The sequence below is a fragment of the Typopeltis vanoorti genome, chromosome 23 (assembly GCF_054136105.1).
Source record: "Typopeltis vanoorti isolate ZY-2024b chromosome 23, IOZ_Tvanoo_1.0, whole genome shotgun sequence".
NCBI classification, from domain to species: domain Eukaryota; kingdom Metazoa; phylum Arthropoda; class Arachnida; order Uropygi; family Thelyphonidae; genus Typopeltis; species Typopeltis vanoorti.
Genome location: NC_143571.1, coordinates 48,483,642 through 48,502,006, shown reverse-complemented (window position 1 = coordinate 48,502,006; position 18,365 = coordinate 48,483,642). Strand labels below are relative to the sequence as shown.

General features: G+C 37.5%; 1 protein-coding gene across 1 annotated transcript in view; it reads left to right on the top strand.

The window, feature by feature from the left end:
• Positions 1 to 3,747: 3,747 nt before the first annotated feature.
• Positions 3,748 to 18,365, top strand: part of Cdc16 (cell division cycle protein 16) — a 141,420-nt gene continuing 126,802 nt past the window's right edge. Inside the window, exons 1-2 of the mRNA XM_090412526.1 lie at positions 3,748 to 3,870; positions 7,707 to 7,761. Coding sequence (XP_090268652.1) covers positions 3,748 to 3,870; positions 7,707 to 7,761 — 178 coding nt within the window. The remainder of the gene's footprint in view (positions 3,871 to 7,706; positions 7,762 to 18,365) is intronic.

Genomic DNA, 18,365 nt, shown 5'->3' with positions numbered 1-18,365 from the left:
GTATTAGTGAAACATGGCTGACAGAAGATGATAAAGCTAGTGGGATTGAATGTGACGGGTATAGTGTGTTCAGGAGTAACAGAATAAAAGGGGGGGGTGTTATTGATGATAGCTCATGAGTTTCAGCCAAGGAGAATAGAAGTTGAACTGCAGTATAGACAAAAGAGCACATTTGAGGCTATTTGGTGTGAGATAGAGCCCAGCAGAATAAAATATACAATTGGGTGCTGCTATAGACCAGGTGATGGAATAGGTGGTGGGGATAGTATGCATAGGCAAATAGAAGAAATGAGTGGAAGGAGGGTAATTATTATGGAGGATTTCAATTGTGGTGACATTGACTGGAAGGAGAAAAGGGCATATGGGAGGAAGGAATAATTCGATTTTATGCGGTTATTAAGGGACAACTATCTGCGACAGCATGTAATGGAAAATACTAGAGGGCGGAGATTGCTTGACCTAGTAATCGCATCTGAGAATGTGGCTGTAACGAACATGACCATGTTGCCACCAATTGGTGAGAGAGTGATCATAGGATCATGTCTTGGGAGATGGCTAAAGGAGTGTAATTTACAATTAAGACAGGGTACATGTGGAATTACTGGGCTGGTAAGTATAACAAGCTTAGGAGAGTGTTTGGCTCAGTGCCATGGCATATAAAACTGCAGGGCTGGATGTTGATAGTGAATGGGAGATGGTTAAGAAGTGTTTGCTGGAGGCAATGGTTAACTGTATACCAAAAGTCCGAATAATAAATCAAGTAGGGGTTAAATGGATGAATAACACCATTAAGCCTGAGCTGCAAAAAATAAAACAATTATTATTATTATTATTTGACACCTCCAGGGAGTCCAAAGACTCATCGAGGGAGAATGTGCCAACAGCTTCGAACGATTCTCCCCCTTCCAACTACTAACCGCACTCAAACTTACTTAACTGAGCCATTAGTAGCAGATGCTCTACCAACTGACCCACCTTTGCCAGCATTGTGGAGGGAATTTAAGGAGAAAGGTGACCTGCAGGTGCAGGAACAGTATGAAGCTCAGGCTAGAAAGGTTACAAGGGTGGTAAGAAAAGCAAAAGCGGATTATGAAAGAACATTGGCCAAGCAGGCTAAAGAGAATCCCAAACAATTTTTTCAATATGATGCAAGTAAAAGAAAAAATGTTCATGGCAGAATGATTTCAAAAATGCTGAGGGCAGGGAGGTAACCGAATCAGTCGATATAGTGGAATTACTGAGCGAGCAAGACTTTGCAAGGGTATATCATCCAGGTGGTGACATTGAAGGAATGAAGGAACCATTAGTTTATATGGGAATTGTGGTGAATGAAATGGAGGTGAATAGTCTATTACAGAACATTAATGTGAATACATCTGTGGGATTGGATGGTATACCAGCATGAGTCTTACGTGAAGTGGTTAAAAAATTATCAGTGCCCTTGACTATGTTGTTTAATCTGAGTCTCGGGGTCTGGTTTAGTCCCGAAGGTGTGGAAAGGGGGGGGAAATAATTCTGCTGCATAAAGGTGGTTCCAAGACTACTGTTGCAAATTACCAACCGATCAGCATATCAGGAGTCATTGTCAAGGTCTTGGAGAAAGTAGTCAAGGGAAAAATACAGGAATGGATTGATGAAAATGGGATACTGTATCGGGGACAGCATGGTTTTGTGAAGAGTAGGTGATGCCTCAGTAACTTGCTCATGTATTATAACACAGTGACGGCTGAACTGGATAAGAGTAATGGATTTATAGTGATTCTAAGGCCTTTCACAGGATACCACATGGAATGCTAATCAGTAAAATGTAGTATATGGGGATGGATATAGGGTTGGTGAGATGGATAGGAGGGTGGTTGATGGAGAGATATTAGAGAGTAGTTTATTCAAGAGTAGAGTAAAATGACGGCCTGTGACTAGTGGTGTGCTGCAAGGAGCTGTTCTTGGACCACTGCTGTTTAATTTGTTCATTAACGATATAGGAATGGATCTGAGCGGAACAGTTCATATGTTCGCGGATGATGTAAAGTTGGGTAGGGCAATAGTGAATGCAGATGATGTCAAAACTTTGCAGGATGATTTGGATAGATTGGAGGTCTGGGCTAAGGAGAATGGATGTCAGTCAATGTTGCAAAATGTAAGGTTATACATTTTGAGGCGAAAAGATTAGCAGCAGTTTACTACATTGGTGGAACTGTACTCCAGGAAATTGATGAGGCCAGAGATTTGGGAGTGTTTGTGGATAAGCAGTTGAAGTTTAGGGGGGCACATTGCATTAGTGGCCAAATCAGCTCATCAAATCACTTGGTTGCTGAAGAATACTTTGACGAGCAGAGACAAGCATGTTATTGTTTCTCTGTATCGAGCTTATTACTTTTACTGGATTTTTACTTGATAAGACCCCATCTCAACTACTGTGCCCAGATTTGGTCATCTATGTTTCTTTTGATGGGGAGGAGGTTGAGAGGATCCAGAGGAGAGTGACCAAGATGATAGCTGGTCTGTGGAATGAACCTTATGAGAACAGGTTGAGGATTTGTGGGTTGCAGAAATTGGTTGATAGGTGGAGGAGGGGAGATATGATTGAGACATTCAAATTACTGAAGGGTTTCTATAAGATTAATTCAGAGGATATTTTTGAGAACAGGGCTGGTGGTGGGAGGACTAGGGGATATCCATGGAAGCTTGACAAGAATGTGGTTAGTAAGGGTGTTAGAGCTGGATTTTTACTTTTAGAGTGATGAATGAGTGGAATAAGCTGCCAGATTATGTAGTGGGTGCTGTGACAGTGAACTAGTTTAAGGCAAGGTATGATAGATACTGTGTGAATGTCGAATAGCTGTGATAGACATGATTTGGGGTCTCCGTCGATGAGTCTAAGGACTCTCTGGAGTTGCCCGTAATAATAATAATAATAATAATAATAAAACATTATGCTGAAACTTTGACAGACAGTCTGATCTAAAAAACTGATCACAGAAAAGTGATGAAAGTGGTTTACGATATCCACAATCATTATGGATGTCGTTCAGAGCTCTGTATCTGTGGAGGTCTATATCACACTGCTTAATTAGAAGTCAACGGACAGACCCTCATGAGCAAGGCGCATCGTACCATGTAACGAGTCGCGTGTCTGTAGACAGCATAAATTGGAGGAATATGATGCTCCCAAGTCAATGCAACTGTGTCTGAGTGAAATGGCTGCAAGAAGAGAATGGACGGAGTTTGAAAAAGGCGTTGTGATATGTGATAGGATGCTATGTTGCAGGCCTATCTGTTTGGCAAATTGTTGACAAATTGAGCCAACAATAAATAATACCATACTGAGACCGAAACGCAGCGACTGCAAGTGCTATCCAGAGTGAACCATCCACCACACTCCTCGAACGTGACTGTAGGGTGCTACGAAGGATAATTTGTTAAAACCGACAGACATTCTTCGACCTAGACGTGGAATGCGAAGTTCGGGGCATTGACTAGTGAGACAGGGCCCAGAATCCGCACAAAGACATTCAGAACTGAGGCTGACACATGGGTTTCCATGTTCGGACCGCAATATGCAATCTCACATTACCCGAACCAGCATGCAGCATCGTTTTCAGTAGTGCAAAGAGCATGTACAGTGGGACGGAGATGTCACTACACATCTGATGGTTATTGACACAGCTTGTATATCGACTTCGTCTGTTGGTTGTAGATTACGATTATTTTTGTCGTTTAAATTGGGCAGGTGGCGCAATGCATACAATGGCGGGCGAATGTGAAGGAAAGTCTTTCGGATGTGCAACTCCAAAAAATGAAAATGGCAATGTGTATATTAATATTAATTTAGAAAGGCTTCGAAAAATTGTACGAGAATATGTTGATAAAGTGAGTAGGAAATAAAGCTAGTTTCATGTGCTCAGGAATGACCTTTCGATTAAAATAATGAAACGCTATCTTTTGAAATATCTAACCATGTGGGAAGAATTTATACATTGTTGCTGTTATTAATATATAGATCAATTTCAAACTTGCGGGATAATAACAATCTGAGGCTTATTTGGAAGTTTCTGTAATTTATTTTATTTTTACATTACCCAACAACTTGATAAATCACTTGTTATGCAATTGGGTCGTATCATCCCTTGGTATGTTATCTCTTGAATAATGCTTCAATCTTTCAGTCCTAAAAGGACATTTGCTGGTAGATGGAATATATCAAAATTATTCAAAAGAATTTCCATGCTAAAAAAATAAACATTTCTTACAAACTAAGTATACTGGAAGTGTGTTGCAGTAGTTCCACTTGTGTTTCATCCACCTCTCTCTCTCCTTGGAATAGCCTCCCTCACTCAAAAACATTTATTCAACTTTCATTCAAAAACAGTAGGACTCCCAATGCTCTGAATGATTTAGGAGCATTAAAAATGTTGCATGAAATTTGTGCAAATACAGCAATTTCTTAGCTCAGATGCTAAAGGCATTTGCAAGTGAATTAGCAGGCCTTCCCCCTCACATATAAACACACCATTCTGGTTGTTAATTTAGACACTCAGTATTTCATTGTCTCAGTTCTAAATGGAAGTGCCTTTTGGTTTAGCTTATAAATGTCTTTGCTATCCTCTGTAGAGGCAAATATTTTCATCATGCATTTCTGGTGTGTTTTTGATAGAGTTTGACTAGCATTTTTAGTATTTTTTTTATCACCATTCAAAAAAAAAATATAGACCAGTCAGCATCTCTGGAATGGAGATGCTGACTGGTCATGATGATAAAGTTACTAGAGAAACTTGAAAAAGCATGCCTGTGGACAAGATTAAAGGGATTAGTAATTACTATACATTTATTGCAGCTAGTAAGGAGATTTTGCAGTACATATAGTACAGTGGAAAGTTTTATTCCTAGTGTCTGAGTATGCATGTGATCAAAAAGGATGTGAAGTCCAGGATTTTCTCATGGCATGTGGTAAGTAAGACAAAAGTGTGGGTGGAGAGGGAGAAGAATTTAAGAGAAGCACAGTTGTTTTGGAAAGGAGCAGATGACCAGTCAAAATGGATGCTGGTTTTATCAACATCCATTTTGATAAGAAATAGATGATTTAAAAAAAGAAAAAAGGTAGACTCATGAAGTGTAATGAAATTAGTGATAGGATAATGAGGCTTGTATTTAAATGTAATGGAAAACCAGTTATATGCACCACAGCAAGGTTTAGCCAAAGTGTGTAATCATGTTACCAGATCTCATTGCACAGGTTAGAGAAGAAAGAACAGAAGTGGAAAAATTTTTTAACCCATTTGGTTTTGATTGAAGAAATGAGGAAGGACAAGGAGATTGTCATTAGTTTTTTGCATCAGAAATGGACTTAAAATTGGAAACAGCTGATTTGAGAAAAGACAAAGCCACTGTTATCAGGTATAGTTGGGATGGTGAGCAGAAATCAATAATAAATTACCATATTTTCTGGTGTATAAGACACACCCAAGAAATTTAATACAATTTTTGGGAAAAAACCTAAACTTTAAAGTATGATTTAAAAAAAAAATTGATAAAATAATAGGTAATTTTTAATAGTAAACTGACCTTTCAGAAACCTGCATCTGTCATGCATCAATTTGATTGCACCATTAACCGCCTACGAAGATCTTGGAACATAAAAGGGAGTGCATGTGAATTTGAAAAGAGGAAACAATCTTTACCTTCATTATATAAGATGCACCCCATTTTTAAGGTAAAAAAGTGCGTCTTATACACCGGAAAATACGGTATTTTATCCTTGATAAAGAATGAGCAAGGTGGTTGTGGACATCAGAGTGTTACCTTCCATTGCTTCAGATGACTTCTTATAGCCATCTTTAAGATGTGTGTGGAAAATAAAAGCTGCAGTAAAAAAAAAAGAGAGAGAGAGAAACTGAAGCTATAGATGTTGAAATGATGAATTACACTGAAATAAAGCAAGAATTTGGTTATCAGATCAGCTCTAAGACCCATTAGTTAATTACAGATAATGTAGATGAGGAATGGGAAAATATTTGAAAAGTGGAAAATACAATGGTAGGAACAGCAAAAGAGGTGTGTGGAAGCAGAAAAAGGAAAAACATAAGTGGGATGAGATAAAGAAGCAATCAAGTCAAAAAATAGTTTTTTTTTTTTGAAGTTCATTAAGACTCAATCCAACAATGATAGAATTGTTTATGATCTGAGAAAGAGCCATGCAAAATAATAATAATAATTAAAGAGGAAAAGATAAAAAGTTGTGTTAAATTTATTCAGTTAATGAGAACAAGAATATATCATGTGGACTAGTGAAGAATAGAAGCAGTAGCAGCAATGTGTTTTAATAAAGCTCATGATTGCTAGAAGAGAGATCAGGATGATGTGGCAACATTATTTTAGAGACCAGTTAAACAAAGATGAAAGCCATTGTGAGATAAACTGTAATGAATACAGTGATGAGAAAGATAAGGAAATAAGTCTGGCTGAGGTTGAAGAAGCATAAGGAAGATGAAGAGTTGATTTGATTGCTTTTTCAGTGAATGTATTCAAAAGGAGATATTTGGTTATGATGATGAAATTACTGTACATGTAAATTATCCATAAAGTAAAGTATTTAAGTATTAAATATAATTATTAAATTTATATATTCATATGAACACATTTCATGATGACTATCTCATCATGTCACAGTGAGATAGTCACTTTGATAATTACATGATGGTTGATCATTTATTCAAAACTTGGCATTCTCAACAGTATTGATTCTATAGTTTCATGTTAAATGCTGGTAAGTTTAGCATGACATCACATGTTAAAATGTTTGGTCACGAAACAAATTTTGTCAGAATTATTTCATATAGAATGTCGCACTTTTCTTCTGTACAGTATCATACACAGTCCTCCTCTTTTCCATTTCCCATCTCTTATTTATTCATTATTATTTTATTTGTGTACAACTTTATTTATATACACATTTTTATTTTATAAAGTATTTAATTTTAATTTGTTTTATTATTTGTTGTGTGCATAGCCCTAAAATTTCTTCAATAAGTGATTTTAGGATTATATATGTGATTATATATCTTCAATAAGTGATTTTAGGACTGCAGTATTGAATATGAAGGACAATGCAAGAGACTGCAGATTTCAGAGTTGGACCAGTAGGTAGATAAAAAGGGAATATGATAGAGAAATATAAGTTGGAGGGATTTTACAAGATAGTTACAGGGGGAACTTTTTGAGTCCATGGTAGGAGATAAATGACAAGGTGGTTATCATTGGAGGTTGTGATCATGTAGTTAGCCAAAGAGGGTGGAATCAATTTTTCTTTTAGTGAATGGAACCTGTTTCCCTAGAAAATGGCTAATGCACTGACTGTGAATAACAAAAGAAAGTGTGGTAGGCATTGTAAGTAATGTTGAATTAGTAACGTTATTCACTATGAATTATTAACTATTTTTCACTTAAAAAATAGTCGACTGAAAATTATTTTTAAGATTTTTAATTTGAGATGTCTTTCTCTTGTTTTGTATAAGTAATGTTTGGAAACACTGGTTGACACTTGTGGCATTTACTTATGAACAATAGTGAAACTGACTTTTATAGAATATGAAATATCGGTAATAGTTCCAACTATAAATTTATATATGAAGCATATGAAAGTTTTCAAAATCAATCTGATTGAATACTAAACATTTTTTAAATGATTTTATTTATTTTTTCTCTTCTAGCATCATTATCAATCAGCCATATTCTGGGCTGACAAAGCAGTTTCCTTGTCTAGAGGTAAAGAAATTTACTAAATTACAGATCCTAAATTAATATGAAGTTTCTTTGCTTTTTTTTTTATATACATGTATATTTACACAGAGTTGGCTTTGCATTAGGAACACCCACCTAATAATGTGTTGGTCTACCTCTCTGTGCATTCACGGGCTCACAGAAACCTAGGAACAGATTCCACAAAGTGTCAAACATCCTCCGTGAATAACTTGACGCATCTGCTGCAGCAACTCTGTCAGTTCACGCTCATTCCATGGAGGAGGATCAGCAGTTCCCACACCCCATTCTAGCATATCCCACACATGTTCAATTGAGTTACAGTCAAGAAAGTTTGGGGGCCAAGGCAATGTGGCAAATTGTTGTTGTGTTCTTCCAACCACTCACTAGTTGTACAAGCCCAATGACATGGTGTGTTGTCCTGTTGAAAAATGGCACTGTGGTCAGTGTAGTAATCATACACCATTCAGAATTTGTTAGATGATAACCAATGGACCCGGGGCATGCCAGGAAAAAGCTCCCCAGATCATAACACCACCTCCACTGTCCTATCGAACCCCAACTGACGACCTTCTTCCATCTATCAAGGGTCCATTGTTGACGTTCCTTGGCTCATGTGAAGCACTGTTTGCAATGCCTGACTGTCATCATATGTACCCTTGTTGGTCTCCATCTGTGGAACCCTAGGTGAATCAAGGGTATGGTGCGTGTGGAAATGGGTTGTGAACTGCCTTGCTGTTATACTGGTGGGTGAGCTGTGTGGCTGTTGCACATCGTTGCTGAGTTACCAGTCATGACACCCAACGTTCACCTCTAGGATCAACCACACATGGCTGAGCAATGTGAGCCCTTCTGCTGGATGTTTGTTCATGGTTAATCCAATCCTGATACACCCTTGATACAGTAGTATGGGAGCAAACAACAAGTGCACCTGTTTCTGAAATACTGGCACATGTCCTCCAGGCCCCAACTATCTGCTCGCATTTAAATTGACTTATGTAACTACATTTCTCATTATTGGAAAACGTTTACTGATTACATACAGAGGATAGGTGTGCCCGTTTTTAGTAGCCACACTTGACATTGATGTCACATGGTACTTTGTTATCATGCTGAATATGTAAATTGGGGAGGGGTGAGTTTCTAATACAAAGCTAACTCATCTGTGAATTACTTTTAGCAAGAATATTTCTGTAAATAAATTAAGCAGATGGGTAGTGCATGACAAAGAAATATTTAAAAAACAAAAAGCATTGTACAGCAATGCAAGAGTACTAGACATGATAAATAAGAATTAAGTGATTGAAGGCAAATCTAATGCAGAAATGGAAGCAAGACAAAAGTGTAGCAGAACAAGCAGCATTTAGTGTCTAAATTCTGAAAGGGAGGTCACATAAAGATTAAAGCTGGATAACTGGGAAGAGACATCCACATGACCTTTTAAGGAATGGGGAGAACCGACCAGGACTTCTGATCTAATGCACAATCTTCACCTTCAGGTTAACCCCATTAGTAGGCATCTCTGAACTTGCATTATCAACCTGGATAATGAATGAACAAGCTTGTTCCAACAATTTGGATTTAGCTGACCAAATTGTATTCTTCTTGTCTTAATCCAAAATAATATGATGGTACAGCATGATGAACACCTGGGCGATTGGTACTCTCTTGCAGCCACCCCTAATCATTAGCAAGGAAAATCAGAACTCAACATGATGGATATACAGGAAGTTAGAGATAGTCAAGGAAAAGAAAAAGCATACTGAAAGTATCTGGAAAGTAAGTCAGCAACTTCCTATCTACAATTTTCCTCCAAATCAATCTGTTACCTATCAAGACTCCAGCATTGTCAGATTTTATATTTTTATCTTCTAAGGCACTTCTTACCATATCAATCCACCTATATCATGGTCTTTGCTGGGTCTTTTTCCTGACAACCTGCCAGAGAACACTTGTTTTGCTAATCTTTCCTCTCCCATTCTGTTTAAGTGGCCATACCACCTGAGATTAGCTCTGCTAACACATTCCTGGATCATAACAACATCAAGTTCTTTCCTAATATCTTCGTTTTTAATACAATATTGCCATTGATGCCATCTGTTCATGCCCCTAATCTTTCTCAGGACTCTCATATCTGCGGTCTTTAGTCTTTGGTCAAGTGTTTTACTTCTGATCCAGCTCTCAGATCCATGAGTTAAAACTGGTTTGAACACTGTCTTGTATACAGCTTATTTAGTGTTCCGACTAATTTCTCTTTTATTCCATATGAATTTATTCATTTGACTTCCTACCATACCAGCTTTGTTGATTCTGTTGTCTATTTCTATATTTAATTTACCATCTTCTCTAAAAATCGTGCCTAAGTAGTGAAATGTTTTATTTGTTCTATAGGTTCTCCATTCAAAATACATTGATATTTTCAATGCTTCTGCCTATTTTCATTGTCTTTGTCTTGCTTTTGCAGACCTTCATACCATATCTGTTACAACAGTTATTCAATTTAGTCAGGGAATCTTGCAGACTTGTATCGGATTTATTTAGAAGTATAACATCCACATAAAGCAAAGAGCCGACATTAACATCTCCAATTTTGATATCAGGTTTAATACCACTTTCCTTCATGATGTGATCCATATAGATAATAAATAACAGAAGGGATAATGTACATCCTTCTCTGATACCAGAGTCTACACTGAATAATTCAGAGGGTTGAATTCCAGATGATTGGAGTAGAGCTCTGAGAGTAACCGTCTGAAAAGGAAATAAAATTGAATGTGGGAATTTCCATATTATGTGCACATGGTAAGATTTATACAAGTATTATTATCATCATCACACTTCCATGGAGTCAAGTGACTCATTGTGGGTTGTCCCACTATTATGCACACAGTTTATCATACCATGCCTTAAATATATTCACTGTCTCCATATTCACAACACTCTCAGGCAATGCATTTCAATCACCCATACAGCTGCCATGAATGACCTCCTGTTTTCCCTTTGTTCTTCCCCTTTCTATATAAAACATCATCCACATTAATCTGCTAAAAACCCCTTAATAACTTATGTCTCAATCATGTCCCCCCCCCCTCTTTCTATCCACTAGTCTCTGCAATTTACATTTCCTCAATCTGTCTTCATACTCAACATTCTGGAGACCAAAAACTATCTTAGTCAATTGAGCAGGGGGTCAGCATATCTGCTCTCCAGCCAAGAGGTTAAAGGTTCGAATCTCACCGTGGGCATGGATGTTTGTGATTGGCTATTAAAATACCAGTGGTGGTGGGCAGTAGATGGCAGCAACGATCACGTTGTTCAGTGATTTGAATTTGCAGGATGATATTCAGTGCGGTGTATGCAAAATGTATGTGTTGAGGAAATTAAAGAATATGTGGAAGGAAATTGAAACTGAAGAGAGAGTATGTATTATGTGTTTTAAAAGTGAGTGTCTGTTAGGTGACGAGAACGGAACAAATATCAACGATAAAATGGAAAATGATGTTAGTAATATCGAATGTGCAGCTATGGAAATAGAGGAGAACTAAATTGATATCAATAAAGAACTAGCTTGCTTAAATATTATCCTTCATAGGACCAAGTGCGAAATTCAAAAACTACAGAAGCGCCAAGAATTAAGCAGGGCTGAAAAAAGGAAAGAAGCAGGTGATCTGAAAGAATAATAAAGAACGACTGAACAAACAAGAAAAATAAGTTAAGGAGAAAATTATGTATGGAGACTCAATACTCAGGGGAGTACTTAATGAAAGTATGACAAAATCATGTTTCCCCGGAGCAAAAATTCACGATATTAGCCACACCATCTACAAAAAGGTAAGTCGAAAGAAATAATTGTCTTTGTTGGTACAAATGATTTGAGAGGCGAGAAGTATTCTATGAGGGAGGATGTAAAGGAGTTGTTAGAACTGGCAAAACTGAAGAGTGAGAAGGTGAAGATTGTAAGTCTCTTACCATGCTATGATAGAGGCAAACAGTGAGGAGGAGGGCATTGATAGCCAATGACTCTATACATAGATTGTGCAAAAGGAATGATGTAGAATTTGTGGATCTGTGGTCTCTGTTTGATGGAAAGAAGGATTTGTACAATGCAGATGGAACTGCATCTGAATGGTGTTGGTGTCTGGAGAGAGCTTTGTTCACTAAGCATACTGACGTGCAAAGTCAGGGAAACTCGAGCAGTTAGAGTGGAAGCAAGTGAGTTCGTGTGAAGGCACTCATGAAGTAAGTGAGTGTGAGAATGACCAAGTAAGGAATCTAGTCTTTCAATCAAAAATAATGAATAGGGTAGTCAATTCAGAAAGTAAAGGTGGGTGTGGGGATGTTGTGATATTGCCATTTCTATATACTAATACCAGAAGTATCAGGAACAAGAGGGGGTGAGTTTTTGGCATTGGTCAGTGCAACCTTGCTGAAATTTATAGGCATTAATGAGACTTGGCTAACAGCAGATAATGTAGTTACAAGGATTGAATGTGAAGGGTTTAGTATTTTCGGGGAAGATAGAGAAAATAGGATGAGAAGTAGCGGGGGGGGGATACTGCTGATGAGAGCAGATGAATTGCAATCAAAAAGAATAGGAGACAGGTGGAAGGGTGACTGTTCATTTGAAGCAGTCTGGTGTGAGATTGCAACTAGTAAGACAAAATATACAGTTAGTTGTTGCCATAGGCCAGGGAGTTCCACAGATGATCTGGAAGACATGCACCAGCATATTAGTACAATGAGTGATATAGATTGATTAGTACTATAGAGATATAGGCTGGAAGGAAGAAAGATCATATGGCAGAAAAGAAATAGAACTTATACACCTGCTGACAGATAATTACTTAAGGTAGCATGCGATGAAGGGGACTCAGGGTGGGAGAACCTGTTCATAGGATCAGAAGAGCTATTCATAACCAAGGTGATATTGCCTCCAATTAGTGAAAGTGACCATGTTTTACAATCTTCCGAGTCAAGAGACTTCAGAGATTGTAAAACATGAGGAATATTCTATCAAGAAGAGGTATTTATGAAACTACAAGGTAGATGATTATGACGTGCTTAGGAAGAAGCTTAAATCTGTACCGTGGCATAAAACACTCCAGGGTAAGGATGTTAGTAGTGCATGGGATATAGTTAAGGGTCATCTAGACAAAGCAGTATTAAATTGTATACCTAGGGTAAGGAGGGTTAATCGGGTAGGAATTAGATGGATGAGTAATATCATTAAGCATGAGCTGCAGAAGAAGAAACACTGTTCAGGAGGGTGTATAAAGAGAAAGCTAACCAGCATGGTAAGGAAGACAAAATCAGATAACGAGAAGAATTTAGTTGAGCAGGCCAAAGAAAATCCCAAAGAGTTCTTTCGTGATATGGCAACCAAGAGGAAGAATGACTATGGAAGATTAACCTTAATGAGTGATGATGGTCACAAGGAGACAGAAGCAGATAAAATAGAATTACTGAGTTACTCAATTATTTTGCAAGCATATATCTTCCTGGTGAGGTTACTGCTTTAACCTATGTGACAGACACTAATGTGGGAACAGAGGTGGATGAATTCGAGGTTCCTAGGATATTGCAAAATTTCAATGTAAATACAGTCGTGGGGTTAGATGGGATATCAGTTAGGGTTTTGCGAGAATGTGCAAGGGAACTGGCAATGCCTTTGACTAAGCTGTTTAATTTAAGTCTCAGCTCTGGTAGCTAGTTCCAAGGGAGTAGTGGAAAGAGTGCAAAATTATTTCTTTGCATGAGGAAGGTTCTAAGACTGCAGTAGCAAATTATAGACCAATCAGTATCTCAGGCATGGTAAAAGTACCAGAAAAATTAGTAAAAAAGGGAATTCAAGAATGGAGAGATAAATATATACTATATGAGGGTCAACATTGCTTTATGAAGGGTCGGTCATGCCTTAGTAACTTACTAACTTTTTATAATAAAATAACAGCTGAGTTGGATAAAGGAAATGGCTACATGATGTTTTGCTGAATTTTGCAAAGGCATTTGACAGAATACCACATGGAACACTGTTATGCAAATTAGAACAAATGAGGATGGATATGACTGGTTAAGTGGATAAGAGGGTAGGTGCTGAACAGATATCAAAAAATGGTATATGGAGGGACAGAATTGAAGCAAAAACAGGTGACTAGTGGTGTGCCACAAGGTTCAGAGCTGGAACCATTGCTGTTTAATTTCTGTATAAATTATATAGGAAATAACCTGAAAGAAAATATTCAGTTGTTTGCTGATGATGCAAAATTAGGTAGGGTGATAGTTAATCAAGGCAATGTGGAGAGCTTGCAGAACACTTTAAGTAGGCTGTTAATATGGGCAAAAGTTAATGGGTAAGGTTCTGTAACTCAGTAACTCAATTATTTTATCCGCTTCTATCTCCTTGTGTCAGTTTAATCTCAAGAAATGTAAAGTTATGTATTTGTGATAAATAGATTACAAGCTGTGCATCACATTGATGGCACTGTCAGTAAATATATGGAGCTAGAGATTTATGGGTGGTGATAGAGTTAAAGTTTAGAGGACATATTACTAAGGTTGCTAAGGTAACCCATAAGATTTCTCCTATTGAAGAACACATTAACAAGTAGAGATAAGGAAGTTTTATTCCTCTTTATAAGGCCTTGATATGCTCACATCTGGATTACTGTGCTCAAGTCTGGTCTCCTGGGTGATGGAAGCAATGCAGAGGATTCAGAGGCAAGTGACCTGTGGAATTTTCCCTATGAAGATAGATTGAAGGTGTGTGGGTTGCAGAAGTTGGTTGATAGGAGAAAAGGAGGGGATATGATAGAAACTTTTAAGTTGCTTAAAGAATTTTATAGGATAGAATGGGGGGGGGGATGTTTCAGCACTTGGCTAGAGAAACTAGAACAGGGGATCATTCATCCCTGGAAGTTGAATAAAGGTGTGGTCATTAGGAGTGTGAGTACTAAAATTTTTTTCTTGGAGAGTTGTGATGAATTGAGTGGATTGCCACAGTCATTTGTAAGTGCTGTTAATGGGTTCAAGGAGACGTATGATAGATTGAGTTTCCTGCGATGAGTCTTCAAGCTCCATGGAGGTGCCTGTATAAAAATAATAATTATCTCTGCACCATCTCCAATATCTTTTCATCCTTTTGAAAACCAGGTGATCAAATTTGTGCACAATAGTGCACAAATTTAATCAAAGCCTTATATAGTGGAGCCGTAACATCCCGGCTTCTACACGTTAGTATTCTCTGCATCATTGCCATAATCTGTTGTCCTGTCTTCACAATCTAGCAATGTGTCCTCGAAAGTTTAGGTCCTTATATACAGTCACTCTTAGATCCCTCATCTCCACTACTTCCTCCAAAATGTTGCCACCAATTGTATACTCTGCATTCCATCTTTGGTTCCCAAATTTTAAAACTTTACACTTTGCAACATTAAACTGGTAATCCCAATTACTTGCCCATTTAGCTAGTGCATTCAAGCCCTCTTGCAAAGCCCCAACATTGACTTCATTTCTGATTGTTCCCCCCCCAACTTTGCATAATCTGCGAACAACTGAATATTGCCATTCAGATTCCTCCTCCAAATATCATTAGCATGCAAATTAAACAGACCCTTGGTGTACACCATTAATAACTTTCCTCTTCTGGGATATTGCTCCTCCATATGCAACTTGCTGATACCTATCAGACAGCTAATCCCTTATCCAACATATTATACCACTATCCACCCCATGCTTTCCAGTTTACTCACCAGCTTATCATGTGGTAGTCTATCAAAAGCCTTTACAAAATCTAAATATATCACTGTGTATGCATCACCTTTATCCAATGCATTGGTCACCTTATTGTAATGAGTAAGCAGATTGCTAAAACACAATCTTCCTTTAGTAAACCCATGCTGGCCATCAAAGAGGATGTTGGTGTTATCATCCAAGTTCTGAATCTTGGTCCTGACCAACTTCTCCAATACTTTAACCACAACTCCAGACACACACAGATTGGTCTATAATTTAAAGCTTTAGTCTTATCACCTCCTGTATGAATTGGAACATCTTTATCCTCTTTCCACTCCTTTGGAACTCAGCCCAGTGCAAGACCCATGTTAAAGAGTATGTCAGAGGTGTTATTAACTCTCTAGAACATTCCTTCAAAACACGTGGTGATATATTATCAAGCCCTACTGCCTTATTAACCTCATGTTTATTCAGTTCCTCATATATCTCCTGTTCATTTACCACGAGTATCTACTCCTCCATCCTTCCCACTGTATTCATCTGCATGATGTCACATTCACAAGAATTAAATACCTTTATGAAATGTTCATTAGATATCTCAACTAATTTATCATTCTACCATTTTCACCAGCTAGTATCTTTCCATAATCATTCTTTCTTCTCCTGATGTTGTATTGAAAAACTCCTTTAGCCTCATGAGCTAACTGTCACTCGTACTGCTCTTTTGCTATCCTCACCAAGTGAGTCACCTTTCTTGCCGGATCTTTATACACTTCATGCAACTGGTTATTGCCACTCATCTTATGCTGTTTCCATGATGCATTCTTTTTCTGGATTGCATGCCTTACTTCTTAATTCATACATTTCACACCTACTCTATTTAGCCTCTTAACTTTTGGTATACATTCTAATATTGCCTCCATTAGATAGTTCTTGAGTAAACTCCAAGCAGCATTAATATCCTTTCCACCGAGTTTCTCATTCCATATTTTTGCTACAAGCCATCTCCTAAGCTTTTCACAATCAGTGGCCTTATAGTTCCGTATATATATATATATATATCTTTCTAACAGTTCATATGTTTAGCCACCCACTAAGTGATCATGTCATGGTCACTTTCCAACTGTTGGATGATCATTAATATCATCATCTGATGAGATGATCAGATCCAAGACCTTTGATTCCCAAGTTCCATCTGTTACATAGTGCCTCTTAAAAATTCCATAAATTTATTCTCTTTGCTTCTAGCTGCCATCTCTTCATTTCAATCTGTAGTACATTAATTGAAATCACAGACAGTGATCATTCTTCTCTTATTTACCAGGCTAATTTGCTTATACATTCACTGCTCTCCATATTACCAGGTCTATAGCAACACCCAACTAAATATTTTATCCTGTCAACCTCTATCTCGCACCATACTGCCTCAAACCACTCGCTTTGTTTGTCCTTTGTATCTTCACTTTAAATGGGCATAACATCTCTGCCATCATTGACAGCACTCCTCTCCCCCTCTTTTTTCCCTACCTGTCTTCATGAAAAATATCACAACCCTCCATCTCTATTCCTGTCTAGATATCATCCTCATTCAACTAAATTTCACTTAATCCTATGATTTTTGGGTGAATAGACCCAATCAGTGCAACAATTTCACTCTCCTTATTTCAAATGCTTCTCAAATTGGTGTAAAATCATAATAGACTATTTCTGATATTATAACAAGTCCCTTACACCACCTTGAAGATGTGTCTCCTTGGTCTTTTCTATACAACCACTGATCCTACAACTCTCTCCAAACCCAAATGCTGTCATCTCATCCCAGGCTATCTCTGTCCTCTCTTGGCTACTCACACATTTACTTTTGAATTAGCATCTGTATTTCATGCAGTGACCCTTCCTCCAGCCTGACTTTCCCCATTTTCCTATCTGCATTGCATCCCTGCCTTCTCATCTTCTTTATACATGCTGCTCACTTCTCCATTTATAAGCTCTCCTACCCTTTCTTGCCCTTTGACATCACTTTTCACTACAAAAAATCTCTGAAGCTGACTCATAATAAAACCATTTAAATATAATCCATCTTCCTTATACAGCATGCTTGAGAAAAAGCTAAAAAAAAAATTATGTAGGAAGCTTGGAAAAACCAAGCTCGGTTTAAACCAAATAGAATTGTTGGGATCAGATTTCATTTCAAGACATAATTGAGAAATCAGAGGAATATAACAAGGATCTGTATTGGTTTTGTAGATCTGGAAAAGACGTGATAAGATACCAAGAGAAAAGCTGTTCAAAACACTAGATTATATGCTTTCAATTGAGCATTATATCAACCAATACATTTTCTTGTTTGAGTCGAAATTCAGCAGTTAGAATTGAATGAGCAATAAAAAGATGTTAAATCGATCGTGAGACCAGGTTACACATTTCTACTGTTATTTGTCATCTGTATGGATCACATTATGAATGAAAACAGCATTAAACCTGATTGCAGAATTGGATATATTAATCTCAGCTCTTTACTTTATGCAAATAGGCTCTATTTCTAAATAAAATCCAGCATAAGTCTACAGGATTAACTGACTAAATTGAATAACTTCTGTAATAAATGTGGTATAAAAATCAGCAATAAAAAAACAGACTATGAAAATAGGCTGAAACATCAAGTGCATCTAAAAACATTTCATCTATTTAGGCACAATGTTAGTGAAGATGGGAAATTAAATATGGACTACCAAATTAGCAAAGAGGTATGGTGAGGAATTGATGCATTTATATGGAATAAGAAAGAATCAAAACACTAACCTAGTTGTATACAGGACACCTGTTCAATCCAATTTTAGGTTATGAATCTAAGAGTTGAGTTGCAAATAAAATACTTG